This window comes from Hippopotamus amphibius, chromosome 9 (assembly GCF_030028045.1).
Source record: "Hippopotamus amphibius kiboko isolate mHipAmp2 chromosome 9, mHipAmp2.hap2, whole genome shotgun sequence".
In the NCBI taxonomy this organism is placed as follows: Eukaryota; Metazoa; Chordata; class Mammalia; order Artiodactyla; family Hippopotamidae; genus Hippopotamus; species Hippopotamus amphibius.
This window is the reverse complement of record NC_080194.1, coordinates 138,972,187-138,997,724: the sequence shown is the minus strand read 5'-3', so window position 1 is coordinate 138,997,724 and position 25,538 is coordinate 138,972,187. Positions and strand designations below refer to the sequence as shown.

At 44.2% G+C, this 25,538-nt stretch overlaps 1 protein-coding gene across 4 annotated transcripts in view; it reads right to left on the bottom strand.

Annotated features, from left to right (window-relative positions):
- Positions 1 to 25,538, bottom strand: part of BAIAP2L1 (BAR/IMD domain containing adaptor protein 2 like 1) — an 88,027-nt gene that overhangs the window by 6,519 nt on the left and 55,970 nt on the right. For all 4 annotated transcript variants that reach the window (XM_057747978.1, XM_057747980.1, XM_057747981.1 and 1 more), the window contains 9 exons: positions 18,683 to 18,744; positions 18,507 to 18,578; positions 17,111 to 17,248; positions 16,312 to 16,464; positions 13,878 to 14,045; positions 12,661 to 12,808; positions 10,746 to 10,953; positions 10,096 to 10,173; positions 7,990 to 8,167 (listed from right to left, as the gene is read on the bottom strand). In XM_057747978.1, the coding sequence (XP_057603961.1) occupies positions 7,990 to 8,167; positions 10,096 to 10,173; positions 10,746 to 10,953; positions 12,661 to 12,808; positions 13,878 to 14,045; positions 16,312 to 16,464; positions 17,111 to 17,248; positions 18,507 to 18,578; positions 18,683 to 18,744 (1,205 nt within the window). The remainder of the gene's footprint in view (positions 1 to 7,989; positions 8,168 to 10,095; positions 10,174 to 10,745; positions 10,954 to 12,660; positions 12,809 to 13,877; positions 14,046 to 16,311; positions 16,465 to 17,110; positions 17,249 to 18,506; positions 18,579 to 18,682; positions 18,745 to 25,538) is intronic.

The following is a 25,538-nucleotide window of genomic DNA, read 5'->3' as shown; positions in this document are numbered from 1 at the left end:
CCACAACCAAGACCCAACGCAGCCAAGATAAATAAAATTTAAAATAAAATAAACTCAGTCCCTCAGTTGCACTCTCCACTTTTTCAGGTGCTCAGCTGCCCCTGTGTCCAGTGGCCACGCTGCTGGGCTGCCCAGTTCTGCAACACTTCTGTCTGATCCATAATCTCTCTGGATTTGTTTACTGACACACAGATGATCAGATCCTGTGCCTGCTGCCTTTGCAGGAGGCCACCACGGCTAGGTGGCCTGTTAAAAACAGGCCTTTCACCTGCTCCCGAGGGCTTCTTTGGGCAGAACCAGTCCTTCTGCCCGCCCTGCAGCAGGCCTGCTTTTCTGCACAGCTATGCCCTTGGACGCCCGCTCTGATTTGATAGCGATGAAATTCGGTAGCTTGTCTAACAGGCAAGACAGTGTTGGCAGAGGAGGCAACTGAGGGTGTGCACCACTGACACAGTTGCCGTTTTTTCTTTGGCAGTTTGCAGAGGATCTTGAAATTACTTAGAAAGATGAAGCGATAGAGATGGAATACGACTCAGTCATACCTCACGGTGCGTCTGTGAACGCCCTGTACTTGCTTTTAGGTTATGACCCTCTTCGGCCCAAGAGTAGGTGCACATTTACAGATGTAGAAAAGCAAATGTCCCAGAGAGTCAGGGCGACCAGGTGGGAGGTCCTGAGATCATGGCCGGCAGCATCTTTAGGAAGTGCTCAAACCTTATGGCCTTTAATGATTTTTAAAAGCCAATTAATATTTTCTTGTGGCCTTTATTAATTGGCATTTCCCGTTATTCTCCAGATCAGAAAAACAACCTAGTAACTTATCGGTACCTCATACACAGCACATGACAATGGTGGTACCTGTCTCATCAATCGACTTCTGAGGGAGGGACACCTGCCAATGCTGGTGTGCTTCCCAGTCTGCTGTGGGATTTCAGGAAGCCACTGTCATCTTTCCATGTTTCCCCTTTTCTCCATCTCACAAGCCCCCCTTCACTGACCTCCTGGAACATCAGCAAACTGGGCTGATACCCAAGAGGCACCATGAGGGTGAGAAGGGCCCACCGTTCATGGACCTGCACGGCTCCCGCTGCAAGCCCGCAGCTCGTCACAGCCCAGGCAGCAGTGCTGGGGCTTCTTTGTTAGATGCATGAATGCTTCCAAGGTGACACGAGAAAATGCTATGATCCCACCATGCACATGAGTGCTGGGGAGGGAGGGGAAATTATCTATCTATATATCTAAATATATCAATAGTTATCCATACTGCTGAGGAAATATAATGAAATGCTAACAGGAGTTATCCTAGAAGTGAGATTATAAATACAATCTTTTAAAAAATACTTATTCTGTGTTTTCCAAATCTTCTACCAAAACAAAAATTCTCTGGGTTATTTTTATGAGTAGAATGTGTTATTTTTAGAAGTATTTAAAATAAGGTGTAATGATTAGATGTTTTAATTTTTATAAAGAGACCCTGATCAAACTTGGACTTGCTGTTTAGCCAAAACCTGCAGCTTTGACTGCCAGGTGGATTTAAAAGGAAACCTCATTTCAGCATATGTTTAATATACCCAGCAAATGGTAACATTTGAGGTGAAAAAATATTAAAACATACTTTTATTTATTTAAAGCATGGAATGGATAAATGTTAATCTAAGACTTCATCCTTATTTCTGTCTCAACAGTGAGATAATTTATCAATTTATTTGCTAAGTAGAATTTTAAACAAATATTTTACCGTAAAGCCATTTCTTATTATAGTAGTCAAATCATAAAACATATAAATACCTCCATGAAAGACAACTTTTATCTGTTTTTTAATCAAAAGTGGGAAGGGGGGGTTCTCAAATTATAGGTACTTTAACAAACAGTAAGTGACTTTGTCTTTAATTAATGCAATCATAGGACCTTGATTATTTTTAATTATTCAGAACCTTCAAAATAATTGTCTTTTTCTTTTTTTCTTATTTTATAAATTTATTTATTTAATTGGCTGTGTTGGGTCTTCGTTGCTGCACACGGGCTTTCTCTAGTTGTGGTGAGCAGGGGCTACTCTTCGTTGTGGTGCACGGGTTTCTCATTGCAGTGGCCTCTCGTTGCAGAGCACTGGCTCTAGGCGCATGGGCTTCAGTAGCTGCGGCACATGGGCTCAATAGTTGTGGCTCACAGGCTCTAGAGCACAGGCTCAATAGTTGTGGCACGTGGGCTTAGCTGCTCTGCAGCATGTGGGATCTTCCCGGGGCAGGGATCGAACCCGTGTCCCCTGCATTGGCAGGCAGATTCTTAACCACTGCGCCACCTAGTAAGTCCCAATAATTGTATTTTTCTAATAGTTAAATGTGTAAGAATGTTTTTTCTTTCTAATGTTGACATGTTAAAGATCTAATGTATGTGCTCATTATACAAATTATCCAAACAAAAAACAAAAAAACTCCAAAATATGTAAACAGGAGTAGGCACTTCCCTGGTGGTCCAGTGGTAAAGGACCCATCCTGCCATGCCACAGGGCAACTGGGCCCACGCGCCACAACTGCTGAGCCCGCATGCCTCAAACTACAGGGCCCACACACCACAGTAGAGAAGAGAAAACCTGCATGCCACAATGAAGAGCCCATGTACCACAGCTAGAGAGAAGCCCATGCACCACAACTAAGACCTGACGCAGCAAAAAAGAAAACAAACAAAAGAAGTAAACGTGAGTACACCAGACCTGCTCCCAGAACTGAGACAGAACAGCACTTTCTCCCATGTAGGTACCAACAGTTAGTCACTGGCTCTTGCCAATTCTTAAGTATCTCCTGTCGCCCTGTCCGGAGCCTGGGAGGACGGGGAAGGACATGGCGCAGCCAGGTGGCCCAGCTCGGGGAGTGTCCCCTGCCCATCCTGCCGCCCCGACCACACCCAGCCACGCAGACCCCACGACACTGTCTGGAAGGCCTTGGGTCTCATCAGAGCTCTTCCTTCAGGACCTGGCTCAGGTGCTTGCCTCCAAGAAGCCACTTCTGATGCTTCCCAGGAGCCTGAGCTGGGGCCCGCCCCGCCTCCTGTCACCCTGCACATTTCCCACAGCCCCAGTGAACACGGCTCACTGGACTCAGCTCCGGGGTTGATTCCTACTTGTTTCCCTGGAGCGTAGCCCAGGGCCCGGACCGTAATAAGCTCGTCAATAAATCCTCCATGGACGAGTTCCAGTGTGACCTGCAGATCCCTTCCACAAGGTGTCCCTTCATGTGCCATGTGACTGTTTAAAAAAGGAGTTTGGTTGGTCAGAGTAGTCTGATGCCACAGAAATATTCATTGCCAGTGTTATAAATGTGACCTCACTGTAGCTATCAACTCGATACTTGTTCCCTTTTAATGGAAGTTTTCACTTATTAAGAAAAGTATTCATCAACATTCATTATTCTGACATTTGCAAAATCAATCGCAACTAATCCCCATTGGAATCACAGAAAGAGGGAATTTTCTTTAAATATTTAGGGCTTTTAAATATTCTTACATGAAATAGAAAATTAAAGGCCACGAAAACGAAAGACTGAAGGCCTTCCAGCCCACAGGACAGAAAGAGGGGGCCAGACTGGAGTGTCAGGGCGATGCCGACCTCACAGTATGAGTTAGGAATTCTCTCCTCTCCACGTTTAAGGGAAGTCTGAGTAGGACTGGTGTGAGTTCTTTAAACATTTGATAGAAGTCACCAGCGAAGCCATCACGTCTCGGGCTTTGTTAGGAGACCTGATTCGGTGGGGATGGGATGTGGGGGGGAGGGGGCTTTGGGTGTGGAGCTCTGCCTGGAGGCAGCCCCGGGACCGCACAGACTGGGAGCCCCAGCGTGTGAGCTGAGGACCCTGCACCTGGTCCAGGTGGGGAGGGCAGCAGCTTCCATGAGGGCCTGCCATGGAGGAGGCGGCCACAGGCACCAGGCCACCCTGGGCCTTGGGAGAAAGTTATGTGCTTAAAGCTCTGCTGCTCAAGAAAGTGGGAAGGAATGAAAAGGTGGGTGCTGTGTGAAGTACTGTTCCCTAGCTGGTCTCCATGCTTTTCAAGACAGCCTCCTGATACTGACAGTCTGTTATGATCCAGCCAACAGAGAGGTTTAAAAATAAAGTTAGAGCTCATTTAAACCGCCAAATGCTTAATAATGAATATCATTACTGACTATATTGATATCTAAAACCAGGAGTTTTCAATCTATCCATTCACTGTGGTAGGAACTGCACCAATGCTTTCTTCATCGAGCTTTATCCACGTGGTAAAAATACTGAAAATTAAAACATGTTATTTTCTAAAATTGGTGCTGTTAGCTAAAATGTGTTTTCATTTATAATTCCAGTGCCAGCTATGATTTTGGGGCAAGATTCTTTTACCTTAAAAGGCACGATACAGGCAGACCTCATTTTACTGCACTTCATTTGACTGTGCCTCACAGATACTGGTTTTTTTTTCTTACAAATTGAAGGTTGTGGCAAGGCTATCGGCATCATTTTTCCAACAGCATTTGCTCACTTCACATCTCTGCATCACATTTTGGTAATTCTCACAGTATTTCAAGCTTTCATTATTATTATAGTCACAGTGACGTGTGATCAGTGGTCTTTGGTGTCACCACTGTGACTCACAACGGGCTCAGATGATGGCTGTTAGCATTTTTTGTCAATAAAGTATTTTTAAATTGAGGTATGTGCATTGGCTTTTTAGACATAATGCTGTTGCCCACTCAGCAGACTACAGTATAGTGTAAACATCACTTTTATCTGCACCGGGAAACCAAGAAGTTCCAGTGACTTGCTTTACTGAGATGGTCTGGAACCAAACCTGCCACATCTCTGAGGTCTGCCGGTACAACCTTCAAGTCATGGGGCCGGGCGGTCATTATCAACAGCTGCTGACGTCACAGAAGCAAACAACCAGACACGTATGCCCACCACCACTGTTGATGAGCTGCTCTGGTCAAACAAAACAGGCAAACAAAAAAACAACACCAGACTCACATCAAGGCGGGAAATACGGGACAGGGGAAAACTCAAATGACACCATGTGGATGCAACCAGCAAAAATCCAGACAGGGGACACCCTCCAGGACCAATAACCTGGGTTCTGTACGGAGAGAGCACAAGGGAAAAGAGACGGGAGCCCTCTAGATACGGAAAGACTCAGCATGCGACTCAACCACCAATTACAATGCAGGCCTGGGTCCAGATTCGAACAACTACACTGTCAAGAAATTTTTAATGAGACAATCAGAAATTTGAAGTGACCAGGTGATGATGTTCAAGAATTACTGTCAATTTTAAAAGATGATAATTGGCATCATGGTCATGTGAGAAAAAAAAGAGGACCTTTAATATATCTGCGGATGAAATGATATGACATCTGGCATTGGCTTCGAATTGATCTGGGAATGGATAGGGGAGAGATGAAACAAGATTTATAAATGAATTAATAATTGTTAAAAATGGGGGTAGGGGGATCAGGTCATTAGATCATGCTTTCCATTTTCATGTGTGTTTGAATTTTTCCATAAGAAAAAGTTGAAACTCACAACCAGGAGAAGGTACTACAGACAGACAGGTCACACCTGAACAATGTGCCTTGTATGCCTGGATCCTGAGTTTTGTGACATGCAAATTGTAAGTTTTTGGTTTTTTTTTTTCAGCAAAAGGAATTTTTATGCTTTTAGAAATCCCTTAAGATCATTTCCAGGGAGTGCAGTGGTTGCCTGCCAATGCAGGGGACACGGGTTCGAGCCCTGTTCCGAGAAGATCCCACGTGCCTCGGAGTAACTAAGCCTGTGCGCCACAACTACTGAGCCTGTGCTCTAGAACCCAAGAGCCACAACTACTGAGGCCATAAGCCACAACTACTAAAGCCCATGCTCCTAGAGCCTGTGCTCTGCAGCAAGAGAATCCACCGCAATGAGAAGCCCACACACTGCAATGAAGACCCAACGCAGCCAAAAATAAATCAATAAAATAAATAAATCTTAAAAAAAAAACACAGATTATTTCCAGTTTGAACATTGTTTTAAAATATACTGGGGCCTTTAATAAAACAGCATTTCATATCTGCCCTTCCAAGCAGTTTCTCCAGTTTTGACATCTACCACCAACAAAATGGAAAAGCTCTATTTTCTTCTGAAAATGATTTCTGGAGTTAGTTGAAGTAATTTGCAATGATAACAGTGCAAACAATCTATCATGCAGTGTGCTTATCTAAGAAGAGAAGCCAAGGACATTTTTGAGTGAGATTGCAAAACCGTGCATTTCCTGGATCAAAGCATGTGCTGCGGCCTGTGAGGAGACAGGCATGTCCCCACGTAACACAGGCCCGTCTTTGGGAGAGTTCCCATTTCCTGTAGCCGAGCTGCCCCCTCACCACTCACGCCCCCAGTAGGGCTGACCGTGGGGGCAGTGTCGGGGAGCCACACACCCCATGGGAGGCATGGCTTCCGCAGGCAGGCACACAGTCGTGACGGACCACACTGTAAGGAAGGAGAAACAAGCAGCAGCAGGGCCCGGCTCACTGCACCAGCTGCCCGCACCCCAGTCCTCTCTGGAGCACGCTCACTTTCTTACTCCGCAAAACACCTGCGGCACCAGGTCTCTTCTTTCAGACTTGCTCAACACCACTCTGCCTGTCCCATCCGCCAGTGATCTTTCCTTCAGCACTAAGATAACAGTCAGCCAACAGAGCCCCCCAGCTGCACCTGGGTCCTCGCCCTTGGCCTTCCCACTGGCACAGTGGATCCGTGTCCCTGTTCCTGGATAGCCGGCTCCTGCCCGTGTGCTCTTCTTCCTTCTCAGTCATCCCCTTTCCTCTATCCTTTCCTCTTTCTCTACTGTATAATCTACACTGAAAACAAAAAGGGACCAAAAGGCCCTCTGGAGGCTCCGCCGCCCTGGAATTCTCACCCCAGCTCTGCTCCCTGAGAGTGCATCCCCCTCAGGAGTTTTAAACTTTCCGTTCCTTGTGTCTGGGAAGCTCCTCCCCTTGACCTGTGGGCCTCAGGTGTCACCCCTCAGAGAAGCGCTCTGCTGCAGGCTCTGTCATGTGCTGCCAGATGCCCTGCAAGCCTGGGGACGGATTGGGGCTGCGGGGACATGGCCCTCAGCTGGCAGTGCTCCCCAGGAATCCCCCCAGCTGAGATCCCGGCCCCCAGATGCCGCGCCAAATCCAGGCAGCTCCAAGGGCCGTCCTAGCCCGGAGGTCTCAGCACAGGCAGCGGGGGCACCGGGCCAGCCTCTCCCTCCCTTAAGGGACCCAGGCGCCCCTCATCAGCACCTGCACGCGCTGTCAGGGTCAGCCTCCCAGAAAACCCCACCCTGACCTCCACCCAAGATGTCACCTGACCCCTCCATCACCTCAGCTTGCTTCCTTCTTCCACACAGCGTCTAGCACTGGTATTTTTGTTTACTTCTCATTGTCTGCTTTTTATCACTAGAACCTATGTTCCACCAGCGCCAGGGGCTGGTCTTGTTTATCTCTGTCTCCAGAGCCCATACGAGGCCTGGCCCTGAAGACAGCTCTGTCAAAGGAATGGATGGATGCAGTGACTCACGGCCTCTGCGCTTCTCACAGGCGCTTAGGATTACAGATAACGACACACAGGGTTTACACTGCATACTTCCTGAAGATGTAATGATTAGATCGCTATTTTCAACCTTAAGTCTTCATTCAGAAAACAATATGAAAACTGAAGAAAATGCAGAAAAAGGTGATTACAGGTCTAAAGGAGAAAGGAGACCTTAAAACCTGACACAGTCTGGCAACTGACAGACCTCCTGTGTGTAAATTGTCATTTACAGATAAAATAAAAACAAAAGGAGGACTGAAGTTAAGGAAGGAAAGGCTGTGTGACAGAAGGGAATCTGCAGGCCCCAGGAGGAAGTGTCCGCCCCACCCGAGGGTCACCACCTTCCTGCTCGGAGGGAAAGGCACCCCACATCACCAGAGCCCGCCGTTCAGGATCAGGGTACACAGGGCCTTACTCACCGGAGACGTGGTTTCTGGTTTGGACACTGGTGCTTTAAAGGTAGGAGCATTTTGGGAAACATCTTTCTTATCTGCAGCCGCCCCCGTGGACAAACATTCCAAGTAATCCGGTGGTGGGATGACGACGCTGCTTTTCTCAGATAAGTTCATTGTGCTCACACTTCGTACCGGCGCTGAGCTAGTGTCCAAGAACCAGAGGGGACAAGCTAGATGAGACCTGCCCCCTGCACCCCAAACATCCCAAATCTCCTATGGCCAGAACTACGGTGGATTAATAATCCAACACGGTGGGAGAAGAAATTACAGCACACACACATACTATATACATATATATGTATATGTATGGATGACAATGCAATGTTTCTGCTGGCTTATAAATGTACACTCGAAAGATATTCTTTAAAAGATGACAAAAACTAAAAATAGAACTACCATACGACCCAGCAATCCCACTGCTGGACATATACCCAGAGAACACCAAAATTTAAAAGACATGCACCCCAATGTTCACTGCAGCACTATTTACAATAGCCAGGACACGGAAGCAACCTAAATGTCCATCAACAGATGAATGGATAAAGAAGATGCGGTACATATATACAATGGAATATTACTCAGCTGTAAAAAGGAACGAAACTGGGACATTTGTAGAGACATGGATGGACCTAGAGGCTGTTATACAGAGTGAAGTGGGTCAGAAAGAGAAAGACAAATACAGTATATTAACACATATACGGAATATAGAAAAAGGGTACAAATCAACCGGTTTGCAAGGCAGAAATAGAGACACAGATGCAGAGAACAAACACATGGACACCAAGTGGGGAAAGCGGGGGGAAGGTGGGGGGCGGGGATGAACTGGGAGATTGGGATTGCCATGTATACATTACTAATAAGAAAAAAAATATCAAATTGTACACGTTAAATATATGCAGTTTACTGTATGTCAATTTTATCTCAATAAAAGTTCTTAAAGGAAAAAAAAAGGAGGGGAAAAGTAGCTCAATTAGGGGCTGACTCTTGATTAACTTAAGGTGTTCAGTAAGAAAATACAGCAAAAGCATTGAGCACTTCAGACTAAAAATCTCAGAATTTTAACATCCTAAAAATATTTAGTTTCATTTCTTGGCCTGTGGCAGCTGAGCAATTCTGCAAGGGATGGAGACACACAGATGGCTGTGAGCAAGTATCATGGAAGGACTTGGGGGCGTCAAGTGTGGCATCTGCAGTCCCGGGGTTAGAAGGGTTGCTCTGACACAGGAAGCACTGTGGCCAAGGCCACAGTGATCAAGATGATGCCACGTTCTGTTTGGACATGTTGTTTCTGAGGACCCCTGGGACAGCCAACTAATCACATACAAACACTCACGTCTTGGCTGGGTTAGTCTAGTCTTGGCACCACCACTTCTAGCTCTGTGAGCAACTTATTACACCTTTCTGCATCCCCGTTTCCTCAGTTTTCAAGTGGGGCCCTATCTCACAAGGTTGTTGTGAGAATTAAATGACCTGGTCAATGTACGTGGACAGTTCCTAAATGAAAATAACAGTCATTATCTGGGTGGGATACAGGCGCGGGGGCTGTCGGCACTGAGGTGCTGAGTGAAGCCTGTTGACGTAATTTGAGCCATGGGAGCAGACACGGTGGCCCAGGAAGCACAGAAAAGGAAAGAGGACACCTACGTCTAAGCGGAGGGCAGAGGTGAGGCCTGAAACAAGACTGACAATGGATGGCTGGTGACATGGAAGGGAAATAAAGAGTGAAAGGGCAAGAGAACATTCCAGAAAAAGTGTTCACCAGTGTTAAAGGCTGCTGAGTAAGACCAAGACAGAGCACAAGGGCCTTGGATTTAGCTGTGGTGGGCGGTGGGGAGAGTGGTTCTGAGGCTGGAGTGTGGGGTCTGGGGCGTGTCTCGTCCCAGTTTTGTGGCCGACAGAAACCAGGAAAGAAAGAATCATGGAGCACCCCGCCCCCCTGCCCACTCCACACCATTTGCGATTTCCCTGTGGGCTCTGCTCCACATCCAGATTAATTCTGACATGCCTGAGAACACGAGGTCCAGGAGCATTTTCTACCCCTGGGTCATCTGAGCCGCAAGCAGGTCCTACCTTGGCCCGGGCACGCTCAGGGTCTCCTTGGAGTTTTCCTCCAGCAACTTTGTGTATGACGATGGGAACCAACCCCTCCTGCAAGGGGAGAAGACGACCTTGCTGGGGTGCTGGCAGCAGACAAGCAAACCATAAACAACCAGGAACAGCCCGGGCCACTTTCATCACAGTCAGGTGTATCTTACATCCACTTTTAGTTGGATCCCCTTTTTGTCTTTTGTTCCCATACTGGTTTTACTTAATACTTGAATAATCTACACAGAAACTCGGTTTAACCTACTTCTAGTAAGGCTTGTGCACATACAGTTGAAATGATGACACTGGCATTTAAACGATTCACGTGCTAAATCTTAAAGTATATCTTGAGAAATCTGAAGTCACATGAAAAGAAAAAAACTTTCATACGTGACTCCTATTTATGCATCAAACTTATCTATCTACGCACACACATACAGAAAACAGCCTGGGAATGACTGGGAATGGGATAACTGCAGTTAACTACATGACAGCTATCACTGAACTGTGAACGTCACTGTTGTGAAAACGCCATCTGCCCACAAGGACGACCTGCTATGAGGAGACACAGCAGCTCTCTTGGTGCGGGGCCCTGGGGCCGCCGGGCCCGTGTGGAGGCCCCTCCCGAGACCTACACTTTGGTGTCGTCATGCTCTCCGTACAACCAGCCATCCTTCTCCTCAGAGATGAGCAGCGTTATGACATCCCCCTGTGCGAAGCTAAGTAAGGTCTGGTTAGCGCCAGCTGTGTGCGGAAAGATGGTTTTCACTTTCTGTTTTTTCACCATGTTCAGTCCGGTGGCAACAGAAACCGATCGCTGTAAACTGGGGTCATCTGAAGAACCTGTCAGAAATGAACAGAGCAGTGATGATTTTTCAAAGAAGGATGACAAGGTAAGTTCAGAGGAGCCAACCCCAGAAAACCACCCACCCCTGTCTCGCCAGCACACCTGTTCTACTGAGACGCCAATCGACCTATATTTCCACACCTCCACCTGTGCAGAGCCATGGCCCGAGGACTCTCGGAGGAGGATCCCTGTGGCTAAAGACTCTTCCAGGCTGAGAGGATAAGGCAGTGTTGCCAAGCTTCATCTGCACTGATTCAATCAGGACAGTTCTTAAAGAGGCAAAGTGCCCCTGCACCAAATGGCTCCATGCTTTCCTCCCCTGCTCCCCCTGAACAAACCACAGAAGCGCTGTGAGGCACCAGCTCAGACCAAACTGCCAGGGCCTGTGCCACAAAAAAGAGAAACTGGCAATGCAGATGTTCTTGCTGCCGTGGCTCACCTGCTCACCCACGAGCGCGGCAGGGATGTGGTGAGGATGAGTCACTCGTATTGACCCCTTCCTAGGTGCCATGGCAGAGCCAGGAACCAGATGGAAGCAGATGCGGGTGGCCTGGCTGCACGGCCTAACACTGCACTCTGTCATATCTCAGCTCAAACCAGGCTGATATTTACCAGGCCCCGGCCCCCACCCCCACCCCAAATTGGAATGGAAATTTTTTTCCAGATAATTTTTCCACTCAAATTTTGCTAGCCTACTATTTACTTTAAAACAATGCATAATCTCTTTCTGCATCCTTCTCGAAAATTCTTAATAACTACAATGTAAACTTTGCTATCTCTTCAACATGCCGCATACCCTAATTACCTCTGTTGTACTGAATCCAGTGATTTTCACTTAGCTTTTACCAATAAGAACCAAAGAATCATTTGAATGATCGGCCTGCACAGGGCACTGTATATTTTAACTTTCTGATATATATAACTTACAGTCCTTCCAAGGCAAATGGCTACAGAGTGTCGACTTTCCAGCGGATGTTTCCAACAGCTGCATGTGCTGCACAGCCTGTGCGCTCTCCCTAGCAGCACACCATGGGATCGCCACGAACGTCACACCCAAGAGGCCTGTGAGCCCCCCCCACAGAGACAGGGGTCCGGCACCATGACAGTCTCAAGGTCCTGGGTGCCACAGACTCTGTGTAGGCAGAGTGGAGCCTAAGCAAAGCCACCTGAAACGCCTGTAAACAGTAACTGGTCCTGACTTGTTAGAGTCAACTGGGTTAAGAAATTTAAGCCGTTAGAACTTAAGTCTCCAGAAAGCATGAAGTGCTCTGTTGGAGATGATGAAAAACACTGATTATAATTCAATCGAAGCCTACTGGTAAGACTAATAACCACTGATTTTGTCATATAAACGTCTACAGTTTGTTTCATTGAAAGAAAGAAATTTTATTCCAATTGCTACAAATACAGAACATAGCTCAAGGCTCTGTAAGTTATATCTCACTTATTTTAAAATATAACACCTTTCCATAATATGTTTACTCTATGTAAACATCAATCTGTACACAGAATTAGTATGTGTCAAAGCAACGTGTCTTATGGTTCTAGAATAAACCTGGACCCTGTCTGGAGGTGAGTTCCTCCAAGCCAGTGAGGGCGGGTGCAACCACACAGGTGGATTTACCTCTAGTTCAAGGCACAGCTATCCTGAATATTTAAAAAGTTTAAAGGCATTTTAAAAGGATTTTAACCAGGTATCTTACCTGTTGAATTATTTTTTCTTTCTGAATTCTGTGCGACTGTGGCTGGGTTATTAAACATGTCAACCAAAGGGCTGGTCGATGCTCTGGCTGAAGGAGCCGAGGGGATCTTTGGTGAATATTGAGAAAGGGTGTCATAATCTCGCCCAACCTGTGAAAAATTCCTTATTAGTTTAACATTAGTACAACACAGCAACGGCATTAGACAGATCCCCAGGGCTGTTCTGCATAACATGCTTTCAATTCCATCTTCTTCCCCAAGTTTGCTTGCTTGTAGGGCAGTGCCCCATTTTGAATTATTTCAGGAATACCACGTTCTTCCCTCATCTTCATCTTCTTTCTTAAGCAGTTACTCCCACTTTCCCCGGGCCCTGAAAAGCACGTGCCTGCTCCCTGTCTCCCTGGATTTTTAGGCTCCCTTTGAAGTGCCGCTCAGCTTCTTCCCCACTTCTTGGATCCACTGGCTCTGAGCTGATGGCTCCCCCCTCTGCAGGAACCTTGCTCTGCACATCCCTGGGGCTGAGATGTCCTGCTATTTTCATTCTCCACACGCTGACCTTGCTTTTCTCACGCTGGAGACCCCTTCAGTGTTTCTGGTCCACTGACAGCACCTGCTCTTATTTTCCCATGTGGTTGTGGACCTATTAGGCAGGTTGATGGCTCGTCTTAAATATCTTTGCCGTCATTTCAGAGGGCTTTATATGGAGAGCAAGGGTGGACTGACTCGTGTTCAAACTACCTACTGGATTCAAATCTCCACACGTGTTTGTGAAAAATAATAAAACCCATGTTCAAAGAACAGTGAACTGCGACGCTTGCATCCCTTACCTGGAATACTGGGGTGACTGTTTTCTTCCTCAGGTGCCTTATACAGTGACAAATGGCACCAGGGTTTTGCTAATCTGTTTCCTAAGACACTTTATGCTTCCTTTGATGGGAATAAACTTATAAAATTGGAATCATTACAATTAAACACAGTATCAATAGAACCTCCAAAACAAAGATTACAGTGCTAACCACAGTGTGAAAGAAACATTTGCACATCTAATTACAAATCTGAAGGTAAGGGGATAAAAGTGAGAAAAGGTAGACCCTAGAAGCAACACAAGAGGACCCGTGATTTCCACTAACAAAGAAGGCCTTGGTCTGTCATGCAAATTTGGCTGAAATCCTATTAGCAAACATACAACCAAAATCTTGAGGAGACAACCAGCTCTTACCCCGCTACTTCTCTCGATCATGGGTGAAGGCAGAGGCGTTCCAGACATTGGGGTGGAGATTGGGGTCTTAATTTCTTCAATCATATTCATGACTTTCTCTGGTACTTTGGTGGCATCACCACACGTTTCTTGCCACTTAGGCAGTTTGGAATTGATCAATTCTGCAGACTGTAAATTCAAAAGAAGCAAAACCAAAGACAAATGTATGTTGTTAGAAGGACTGACACAAATTACTAATACTACTACTAACATATTCCTGGCTTACCACCGGAAGTGTGGGGGCTGTGAATTAAACTCAGAGAGGAGCTTAAGCATCTGTGGGTGTCTGCTGTGTCTTATTTGTTGAGAAGGATATAGGCTCCTGTTCTAAAGGAATTTACCATCTCCCTCAGTGTGAAATCAGAGTTTAAGACTAATATAAGGATTGTAAATGATTCAGAAGAAATTCAAAAACTAAAAGGGAAGGTGGAGCAAACCGTATTAACCCCCATGTTTTCCTAGTGGACCCAGAACTGCCAATCTCTGCTGTCTTCCTCCCACTCCTTCCATAAGAAGTGTCTCTAACGGAGCGACAGGACCAGGAGTGGGCTCGACCTCAGGGAAACCGGACTGGCATGTTAGAGGAGTGAATCAGATCTGTCCTGAGAAGTTTCTGTACAGGCAGAGGGACTAGAGGCAGAGAGTGGTGGGTCTTCAGAGTAGGGGGCAGTGCTGAGGGGAAGCCCTGGCCAAAGGCTGGCTGGGGCTCTGGGGCAGGCAGATCATGGGCTTTGCAGAAAAACTGGGCTGCAGAGCAGAGAGATGCAGAAGGACAGTGACGAGACCCCTTAGCTGCAGAGGCGTCTGTCTTGTCTCACACAGCCTGGCTCTTCCTCCAACTGGACTCCCAGATTCCCTGGAGCCTTTCTGAGAACCCCTTTTTCCATGCCAGCAATCTAGTTGGAAAAGGGAAGTAGGGGACCCTTTTTGAAACTATTTTCATAACAACCACACTGTTTTCATTTAGGCTCTGCGTTCATCAGGCGGGGGCTGGGGTGTTGATGTCAATCCTAAGCCCCGCCCCTCACACCACCCCTGTCTCCCGCCTGTGACCCGGACACGCCAGGAACCAGCTGCAGAGCCCGCTTCCTCCCAGAAGCCACGGAAAGGCCTGGGGTCAGGGAAGGCACCGGAGAGGGTTCAAAGGCTTGGAGAGATTTCTGGTAGAGAAAGAAGTAGATTTGGCTCATGTCATGCTAAAAAATGTAACAGGGACTCAAGGTTAAGTGTAAGAAAGACTCTGCCCACAACTAGAGCTCTCTGGAAATAGGCCACGTTGCCTCACGACACAGCAAGTACCCCATCGTTGGGGGGTGGGGTGGGGAGGGGTGGCCACAGAGAGCTTCAAGGTTGCTTCTGTCCCCCTCCAGCCCTCAACTCTGCCCCACAGGACACTGTCACCATGGAAACACTAGTACAGATGCATTGGTGACAAAAGTGATCATCTAATGCAGCTTTTTTCTTCTTTCCTGTAACAATTTGAGACCTTAGAGATTTAGATTTGGTAGCTGACTGTTCCTTAAAGTTGCAAAAACTTTATGGAGTATGTAACCCATGATATATGCATACATACAGAGCCAAGTCGCCCCCACTCCCACCACCCCCGGAAAAGAGGAAACTGCGCTATATTCAAGCTCTTAGAAAGCGTCTCGTATCACGGAGCGCTCTCTAAATTACTTTATTATGAATAACAGTGAATATTTGACTTCAGTCAATCCTGGTTCTGGATGCTTACATAAGCCCAACAGAATTCATAATTAAAAAAAAAGAGGAAAGGAAATGTAACACATGGCTTGTAATGATTCTGGAAATACAACCTCACAACTGCACGTGTAGAAGGAGGGCGATAAAGCCAGTCGTGCAGCTGATGGGATCGTGAAAACACACACACCCCGAGGAAGAGTGAAAAAGCAACCCCAACCAGCTGTCCCGATGCTGTGAATGGGCTCTGCGACCTGGGACAGGATTTCCAGCAACAGCGTCTACATGGACCCCCAAGGCAAGCATCTCAGACCACCCAGGTGGGGTGGACCTGGGGCCTGTCGGGACTCACCCCGAGGTTCTGGTGAGGACACTGATGCTGAAGATGCCTCAGAAAGTGTCTGAGAGAAGCTGACTCATGGGCGATAAAAGGAAAAAGTGCCATTTCTCAGTTACTGATTACATATGGATGTGTTACTAAATTAAACATTAAAAGCAAACATTTGACCATTTCATCTACATTTCTAAAAGTTTACACATTTAAGTTGGTCAAAAATTATTTCTTTGGAATCTTCTCACTGGCAAAATAAGCCCATCGCTTTATATTGAGGCATGTATGGAAGGTGAGGCATTTCAAGGGCACTGAAATATGAATGAAATTAGTCCACACGGCACAATTTGCCATCACACCCACCTGTAAGTGATAATGATGTATGTGATTCGCGAAGCTGCAGTGTTTGTCAACTAGAAAGCAGAAGCGCCTTTTCTCCTCAAGTAGAGCTTCTTTGCAACCATCTGCAATAAATTTCTGGATTTCATTCTGGCGAGAAGTAATGGTTTCTACATACTAGGAAAATAAACAATAATTATAGAAGTATGACATGAGGAATCAAATAGCTACACATCCTGACACATCTTCTGCCATCTTTATGCTCGGTTTATTTTGATAATGGAGTAAATGCTAAATGCAGACAAACAGACAAAACACCAAAGTTGTAAGCTGATCTGAGCAGACAGCAACATTCTTATTAAGATCCCTGACTTATGCTTGGAGAGAAGGTGCCAAAGGCTTTACATTCCACTAGGCAATTTGCAAAAAATATTACTTCGTACTCCAGGAATATGATGTTTTATTGGAAAATCATGGGACCAAAAAGTTTGGAGTTGGAAAGTTCAAGTTCAAATCCCAGTGCCAACCATGTGACTTAACCTAAGCCTCACTTTTCCGGTCTGTAAAATGGGGATAAGTAATGCTTATCCCGGAGAGTCCCTGACACCCTCCCCCAACCCCCAAGTTGGGAGAAAATGCCAATGCTCTTGACTAATTATCCTTAACTCTGGGAAACTACAGCCTTCAGCTCCAAGTGAAAATGCTTCAACAGCAGCACAACAGTGATGGATAAAGTATAGGCTGACTAAGGTGAGCACGCTTCCCCGTTAACTGAATAAATCATCAACCCCCAAATAAAGTAAAATAGTGCTGAAAAGTTCACCTCAATCTCTTTGTGTTCATATTTGAGAGCATTTCGTCCTCCTTGACTTTTCCTTCTGATCTTCTTCAATTCAGCTTGAGATTTCTCCAAAGAATCTAATTTATTCCTGTGTTCTGCTTGGTATCTTTTGAGAGTTGCCTGTAAGTTAAATGTCACACTTGTTTTATTGCAGCATCGGGAAAACTGTCAGGTGGTCACTTTTGCTGCGTTTCCACTGGGTGTGGCGGGGGCCACAGGCCCACACTTCACGCTGCCCTTGCCTGGCAGCAGGTACCCCCACTTCACACCACCCGCTTTCCTTCGACTTCAATGTTCCTGAAGTTCCCCGTTTACATGAAGGGCCCTTGACCAGAAGGGCAGCTCTTGGAGGACAACAATGTCATTTCTTTCTTTTATTCCTTTTTTTCTCCAAGGTTTTTGGACACTGGGTGGCCAGTAAGTGCTTTGGTGAATAAATAAACAATATCAAATCACACACTCCTGTTTTATGACTTAATGATTTCAAGAAACAGAATGAACAAGAGCCATCACTTCCGGTGATTCTGGGTATTGTGAAGCAGAGTATCTTGGAGCCTCACAGACCTGGGTTAGAATTCTGGCTTCATCCCTCATTTCCTGTGTGACCTCAGCAATTACTTAATTTTTCTGAAATTCACATTCACCCTCTAATCTGTAGTGAGGACAGTAAGAGTGCCTATATTGTAAAGACAGCTTCCGCGGGGATAAGATGCAGCTAATGGACGGAAAGGGCTTGGTATTACATCCTCCGGATGGAGGCAAGGCAGCAGGACGATTTCAGGGTAACCCACGCTGCTTACTGCCACACGAGGTCTTGGTGAGAAGAAAGGGGGCTTCGGGTGGCAAAGGAAGCAGCTGCTGTACAGCAGACAGGTGGAAAGAGCAGGGGCTGAAGGGCCGGGGGAAGGAGCAAACTGCTGGAATCGACACTGCCGTAGGGCGACAGGGGAGGGATCCCATGACGGGACCGGAGCCCCAGATGGCGTCCTCCCACACGGCTCACGTCTGCAAGTGCTGGTTTGTGAAAGCGACAGCTGCACTAATGCAGACACAGGTGTCATCCACATATGCCTGTTCTTTGAAACCAATGTTTTCCAGAAGTGTATGATTCCTCGCAGGATTTCTTTCTGTGCTTCTTAGTAAAGATCCCGAGTGCTAGCACGTAGCTGGCTCTGCCCAGAGGGACCTTGTGGGGGTTATGCGCCCGCGTACACGTGCGATGGCCAGCTCCATCATGCTTGCTGCTGCTGCTGAGTCAACAGTGGCCCAAGTTCTCCTCAGGCTCAGCCGTCAGGGAAGTGCAGCCTCCCCGAGAGCTGGGCCCCCAGGCCCTGGGCCACCTCCACCCACAGGAGGTGTTGCAAAACCAGGTACTCACGTTCATATATTTCACATCAAGTTCTGTCTTCTTCTCCAGCTCACGGATGATCTCTTTATGGAAATTTTTGAACTGTGAACACAGGAAATGAAAATTTCAGACCAGGTTTGAGACTTGCAGTGAAATAAAATTTAAAAATTAAGTATATTTGGTAAATATAAAAACAGTTCACATACGTTTTCATCAAGGCTCTCATTGAGTTTCTTGTGGATACTCGAAATCTCTATGAGAACATGGCCTGTGAACAAAACCAGATAAGTCAGGGCAAAAAGCCACTGTGTGGTTTATTTTGTAGAGATATGAAGGGAAGTAAAGCGGTGGGTGAAGCCCAGTCCCCGGCTGCTCCCAGACAGGTGGGAACCAGGCCCTGTGGCACTGGGAACACTGGCTGCATCCCCATGGCGGGGGTGGGTGCCAGATGGACGCAGCTGATGGCAAACTCACTCCACAACACCGTTCATCAAAAGCACACCAACCTTGTCTTCAAACTCATATTGTTCTCTAGCTACTTGTTCCCTAAGCGGAATCCTATTTATCAGGTTTAATTGTTAAATTCTCTTACAAAAGATTATCTTGGTTATTATACTAACTATAGGGGAAAAATGACTTATTTTTATCTAATCCCCTGAGTAATCTGATTATCTGTCAGGCATAAAAGATAAAGGTTATTTTCTTTTTCTCATATGAGTTCTTGTATCATTCTGGAAAATCTCGCCATGGGAAACGGCGTCTCCTGGGGCTACACCGTTCTCTGAGGAGGTGAGTGTTCCAGGACAAAGGAGCGGTGCTCCAAAAAGCAGCGCAATGACCACTTGACTCGCGAAGCACATCTCTTGTGGGGCTCGTGACAGAGGCCTGCCCCGCCGCCTACTAAAGGGGAACAAGAGCCTCTCTCTGTCATCTTCTCTACAGGAACCAGATGGGTCTGATCCCTAAGAACTGGGAGCAACAGAATCATTTGGAACCACCACCAAATCATACCAAACCACAAAACATGCCGAGCAGACCACCCTACAGTTCGGTGGGCAAATAAAAGGAATTCTTTGCGCAAACTGAAAGGCTGTGGGTGAGGGAGAATGAAAAGGACGACTAAGACACGGGGGAAGAACAGACTACTGACTAGACTCTGGCTTCAGCGAGCACCTCTATGCAAACGACTCTACTACACCTAGCTCTGAAAACCTACAGCAGAGGTGGGGAGGGGTCTCCCAAGGCCCCTGGCCCCACACGTTTACACCTGCCAGTTGGACCTCTTAGGAGCCGCCCTCCTTCTTCAAGCTCTTATTTCTCATGACTCCCAGCTTGTTCTCTTCTGGATCTTCTCCCTCACAGGTGCCAGGAATCCTTCCAGATCTACATGTAAAATGCCACTCCCTCCCATGGGGTCCCAGAAAAACCAGCTCCTCAGCCTGAAGCCCACTGAGCAGTGCTGCTTAAAATAACCACGGTGGGTGGTGGGGACATAATCTCCTGGAAGGATATAACCGTGTTAATAGAGGTACATAAGTCCCTAAGCACCACGTGATTCTAGGAACACCTGTTGGGTAAGCATGAGAGTGAGGACAGATGAGTCCCCAGCACTCATGGTCCCTCCCGCCAGGGTATCAAGGTACCCACTCTACATCCTCAGTGACACTGACTCCATTTATCCCATAATTCGGTTCTCCTAAAGCTCCACATGAAACAAATAAACAAACCAGAGTTCTTCACAAAGGAAGCCTTTATGTGACCAAGAATACAATTGCATTAATATGTCATTTCATATAATTGAAATAATCTGAGTTACCTTCACATCTATTTTAAACCCATAAATAACTCCTGGTTGGAGATGAAAAATAAACAACATCAAAAACCACTTCAATTAGTCGAAAATCAAGCACTCTAATCCGGGCAAATCAGATCCACTTAAAAAAAAAAGTTTTAAAAATAAATTTGCTTAAATCATTCAAAGTGATTCAGGCTGGAAGCAAAGTGTTCACATTTTTTTTTTCACGTTGTCATGAACTTTATTTCTACAACTTTATATAACATGGACCTCCAAGAATTCTGTTGCCAAAACAAAAGTATGTGCTTGTATGGAGGGAACGCCAGCACTGCTGAAGCTGGAGGGCTCCCGGCCACCCACACCCCCTCCTCACTCTCCCTCCTGCCCGCCTGCAGGCACCCAAGGCCCAGTGAAACAGCCCATTCACTCTGCGGGCAGAACGGAACACCTGACCTGCCCCCTGTTATTCCTGTCCCTCACGGTTCTTGGAATTTAAATGCCCACCTCATAGCAGCAGCCACTGAGTCCTCAGTCTTAAAAAGGATTAGAAAACATCTTTACTGTGATTATGTAAGCTGCCAAAAGAGTATCTTGAAACAGAAAATGAAGACAGCCTTTATGTTCAATCTACAGAAGTTTATTCTTAATATAGCAAGTGTTACTTTATGTCTGAAATGTGGTATCGCACACGTTTTACTCTTAGCCCCGTAACCTACTTTTTCATAAATTACATTTGGGAAGAAAAAAAAATTTTGAAAAGAGAGGGTGCAGTCGAGAAGGCATGGCCCAGATTCTAATGGAGCAGAACTGAGTAAACGCCCAGACAAGAACTGGCGTGTTGATCCCAGAAATTATGGCACTGCATGTACTGAGCAGCCATTTCCTTTTTTTCCTTTTAGGTTTTGAGTCAATATTTTGGGAAGAAACTCATAGTAAGTACAGTAATGTGATTTGTTCTGAATAAATTACATTCTTAAATGGCAATATTAAAGGAATTTATATACAAATTTTTTCAGCATCATGAACTTGATGCAAGTAAAAGTCAACATCTACCATCAGTTTTTCTCTAAAATTCATACAAATAGCAGCTAGTAGTGGTATCACTCTAATTTTAGGAACTATGAAAAAATATGTCCAATATCTTGGACAGTATTGTATGAAGATATGCATTTAGCCAATAGGCAGTATGGACTTTAAAAGTTAAACAACAAAAATTAAAAAGTATTACTGGTATGAACACATAGAAAGTTTTCAGCTGAAATATAGATTAGTCATTGGACTATTAATATATTTTCAACTAGATAATTCTTCATCAATTCACAGTATAAATTTAGAGGAACCAGATGGACACTACTAACAGACTTGAAGAGCATAGAACATGTAGGCATAAATATTCTTTTTCATTTATATTTGATCATGGATAATCAGAACATTTATTATTTCCAGAGAGCACAGAGCAATGACTGAGTCACACCCTATTTCCTCCATGTGACTTCGAGTGGAATCAGACAATAAGCGACAAGGCGGAAGTCAACCCACTCCTGGCCTAAAGTTACAGGGTATGGATTAAAGGAAAACTGATAAAAGGATATATTTTTTCTGAGTTTTCCAAATACCCAGTGTGATGCAGAGAAAATACAATGGAAGTAAAAGCAAACTACACACAGATCGGATACGTTAAAAACACAAGTATGTACTCAGAATCACCAACACTGAATTAGTAGAGTCAGATGAGTAACCACCACCACGTGACCCAACTTGGAAGGCTTTGCCAGCATCTAAGAATAGCTCTCAATGGCTGTCCACCCGAGTCCCTGGACGCAAGTGGGTGCTCTTCTCTTGTCAGTATTGAAAGTGTGCAAATAAACAATGTGCATATAGGCACAATGCCAAATAAGTGACAGGGTGAGCATTTCATCCAACGTTCCTCCAAAAGTCTAGCTTCTGACTTAGCCAATCATAGTTTCCCAGTTCTAAATAATGTCTTGCATGGAGACTAAAATTATCCTACCACTGATGATGATTTATTCCATCTGATGAAAACAAGTAAGACAAACTGAAGTTATACAGCAGAATTACATAGTGTTCCTACATTCTTTCATTGTCAGAAACAAAAGTAAAGTGTCAAGTAATGGCTGGCTTTGATAAGAGAAGATGCATGGTGAAATGTCCAGTGTAGTCACTAAAAGAATAAAGTGCATGTAACTATGAAGCTAATAGAGAGGGGGGAAAAATAATTAGTCAAAAAGAGGACTAGAGAAGAAATTAACATAGGACAGAGAGTAGAAAGTGAAAGTAATTACATTGGATGTCAATGGAGTATATAGTTCAATTAAGAGACAAAGACTGTTAGGATTAAAAAAACAACACCCAACTATACTCTGCTTATAAGAAACACACCTAAATACCGAAAGGTTGAGAGTAAAAGGATGGAATAAGATACATGGCAAACACTAACCAAAAGAAAGCTGATGCAGGTATATTAAAACCAAATAAAGAAGACAAAATAGTCAAAGAAGGCAAGAAGCATTATTAGAGATAAAGCAGTCATTTCATACTGGCAATAGGTTCAATTCATCTGGAAGATAGAAAAACTTTGTATTTGTATACATCTCAATGTATCTAAACCAAAACTGAATTATAAAAAAGAAATAAACCAATAGCCATCATAGGAGATTTTAATATCCCTCTCTTAATACACTGATAGAACAAGCAGACAAAAATATCAGTACAGATATAGATGACCTGAATAATACAATAAGTAAACTAGATCTAGTGAAGATATAAAGAATACAATATCTATCTATATATATACCCTATACACAAAGCTTATCCAATAACTTCATTTTAAAGCAAACACAAAATATTAAAAAGGAACCAAAAGAAAGCTTCCCTGTATTTCAAAAAACTGAAATTATACGTAGGATGTTCTTTAAACACACCACAATTAAGATAGAAATCATTAACAAAAAGGTTACTAGAAAATGTCCATATATTGGAAATGAAATAGACTTCTAAATAACCTGTAAGTCAAAGAAGAAATCACAATGGAAGTTAAAATGATTTCGAAATGAAATGATAAAGAAAATATAGCATATAAAACATGTAAGATGCAACTAAAGCTGTGGTTACAGGAAATTTTATAGACTCTAAATGCAAATATTAGAAAAGAATGAGTAAAAAAATCAATACTCTAAGCACCCACTTCAAGAATTTAATGAAATACTACTCAATAATAAAAAGAAATGAACTGGACATAAAAATATGGATGAATTTCAAACACATTATGCTCAATGAAAGCTACATACTATGTGATTCCATTTATAAAACATTCCAGAAAAGGCAAAACTGACAGTATCTGATAAACAAATCTGCTTACCCCATGACCCAGCAATTCTACTCCTAGATATTTTTCCCAAGAGAAATGAGTGCATTTGTTCACCAACAGACATGCACAAGAATGTTCATAGCAGTTTTATTCATAATATCTCCAAGCTAAAACCAACACAAACATCCATAAAAATGGATAAATTGTGGAATACTCACTCACACAATAGAGCAGGGAGACCCCAAACTGTATGTAAATTCCCCTCAAATCCTTGAATAACACTTAAATTGCACATGCTCAGGGTGAGACTAAAATGCAGCAAAAGCAACAGCTGGAAGGTTGGAAAGCTTAGCAGATCTTCTCGGAGGATACACAGTGTTGGGAATATAGAGTCTGCAATTCAAGTCCCACCAAGTTAGAAAGGCTTGGTAAACACCACAGGCTTCCCACTGAAATTGAGAAGTGCTACATCTTAGGAATGACGACTAAGGCACAGCACTAAGGGCAAAACCAAAATGGATCCACCAGAAAAAAGTCTAAAACTAAGCCTCCACAAAATTAGGGTGATTCATCAGTAATTTAACTGCCTGCTAGACTAAAATTCCACACTCTTAAAAGGAAGATAACAGAATCCAAATTCTCTACAATATTTTACCACAATGTACAGAAAAGAAAAGAAAAAAAATCAGTAGACAGGGTGAATGTAAAACTACAAACTCTGAACTTTTTATTGTCATTTTTTTGTATTTAAAATATATTTCATGATTCTAATATTTAAGTGTATTTACAACATAATAAAATATATTAACATAAATAAATTTATAATATAAAATTATAAATTTATAAAATTTCTGGTAATTCCAAAGCATTTTAGAGGTATTACAGGATTGAGAAAGTGCGTAAATATGTCGATGTGACTGGGAGCCAGGATTCTCAAACATTTTCAAAATATGTAAATGTAAATGCATTTGCTCATTTATTTATGAATATATGTGTGTATACATATTTATACACACACGTCTATCTGTGTGTGTATGTACACAATATAAACTATACATGTGTATATATCTCCTAGCTCTGTTGGTTGAAAGGACACAGATGACACCTCAATAGCAATGAGCACACCTAGTATGAAAATCTTGGTTTCTAAAATCATTCCCCACTAAAGGGAAGTAACACTCCTCAGAAAAATGGCCATGTATTCCACAACTGAGGCATAAAGGGACAAGACGAGCCTGGAACACACTGTTATGCAAGAGAGTAAGGAAGCGCACAAGAACGAATGAATGAATGAGTAAAAGAATCAGCTCAAAGGAGCTCCTACTGGCCAAATATGGGACAGTCTGAGGACCAAAATAAGGATGGTAATATATTATAAATCACTGAAAAATTCATGGAATCCCTAAGACCATAACGATAATAAGCAGATAAATTAAAAAAGAAAGAGATGCGGGAGAAGGGAGGGCTCCTGCTAAAAGTGTAATGCCAAGTGCCAACTGGTGAATATGAAGGGAGTGTTAGGGTTGGAAAACCATCGCAGCAGAGTTTGCAACCATCACAGTAAAGACTGGTTCAGGCAAAAATTATAAATAGGTGCTAAATCTAGGGTACAAATGCTGATGAGAATAAGGTGTTTACATAGTCTGAAAGTAGCAACAGAATAAAAATAAATTGTACATTAGAGAAATCAGACAACACCTTCACTGGACAGTCAGAATTAATGCCACAAATGAGAGGCAGTGTCCAAGTTTGATATTCTGAGCACAAACTGCCTTAGACAGCATTCTAGCCAAGGATGTATAACCTGAATCTAATCATGAAGACCTGGCATTTGAGAGTTATTATTGATATCTTGCATTCCTGACTATTCATCCCCTTTTAGGTTTTCTGACACAGCATTATCTCATACCAGTTCTTTATTGCCAGCATTAAATTTATT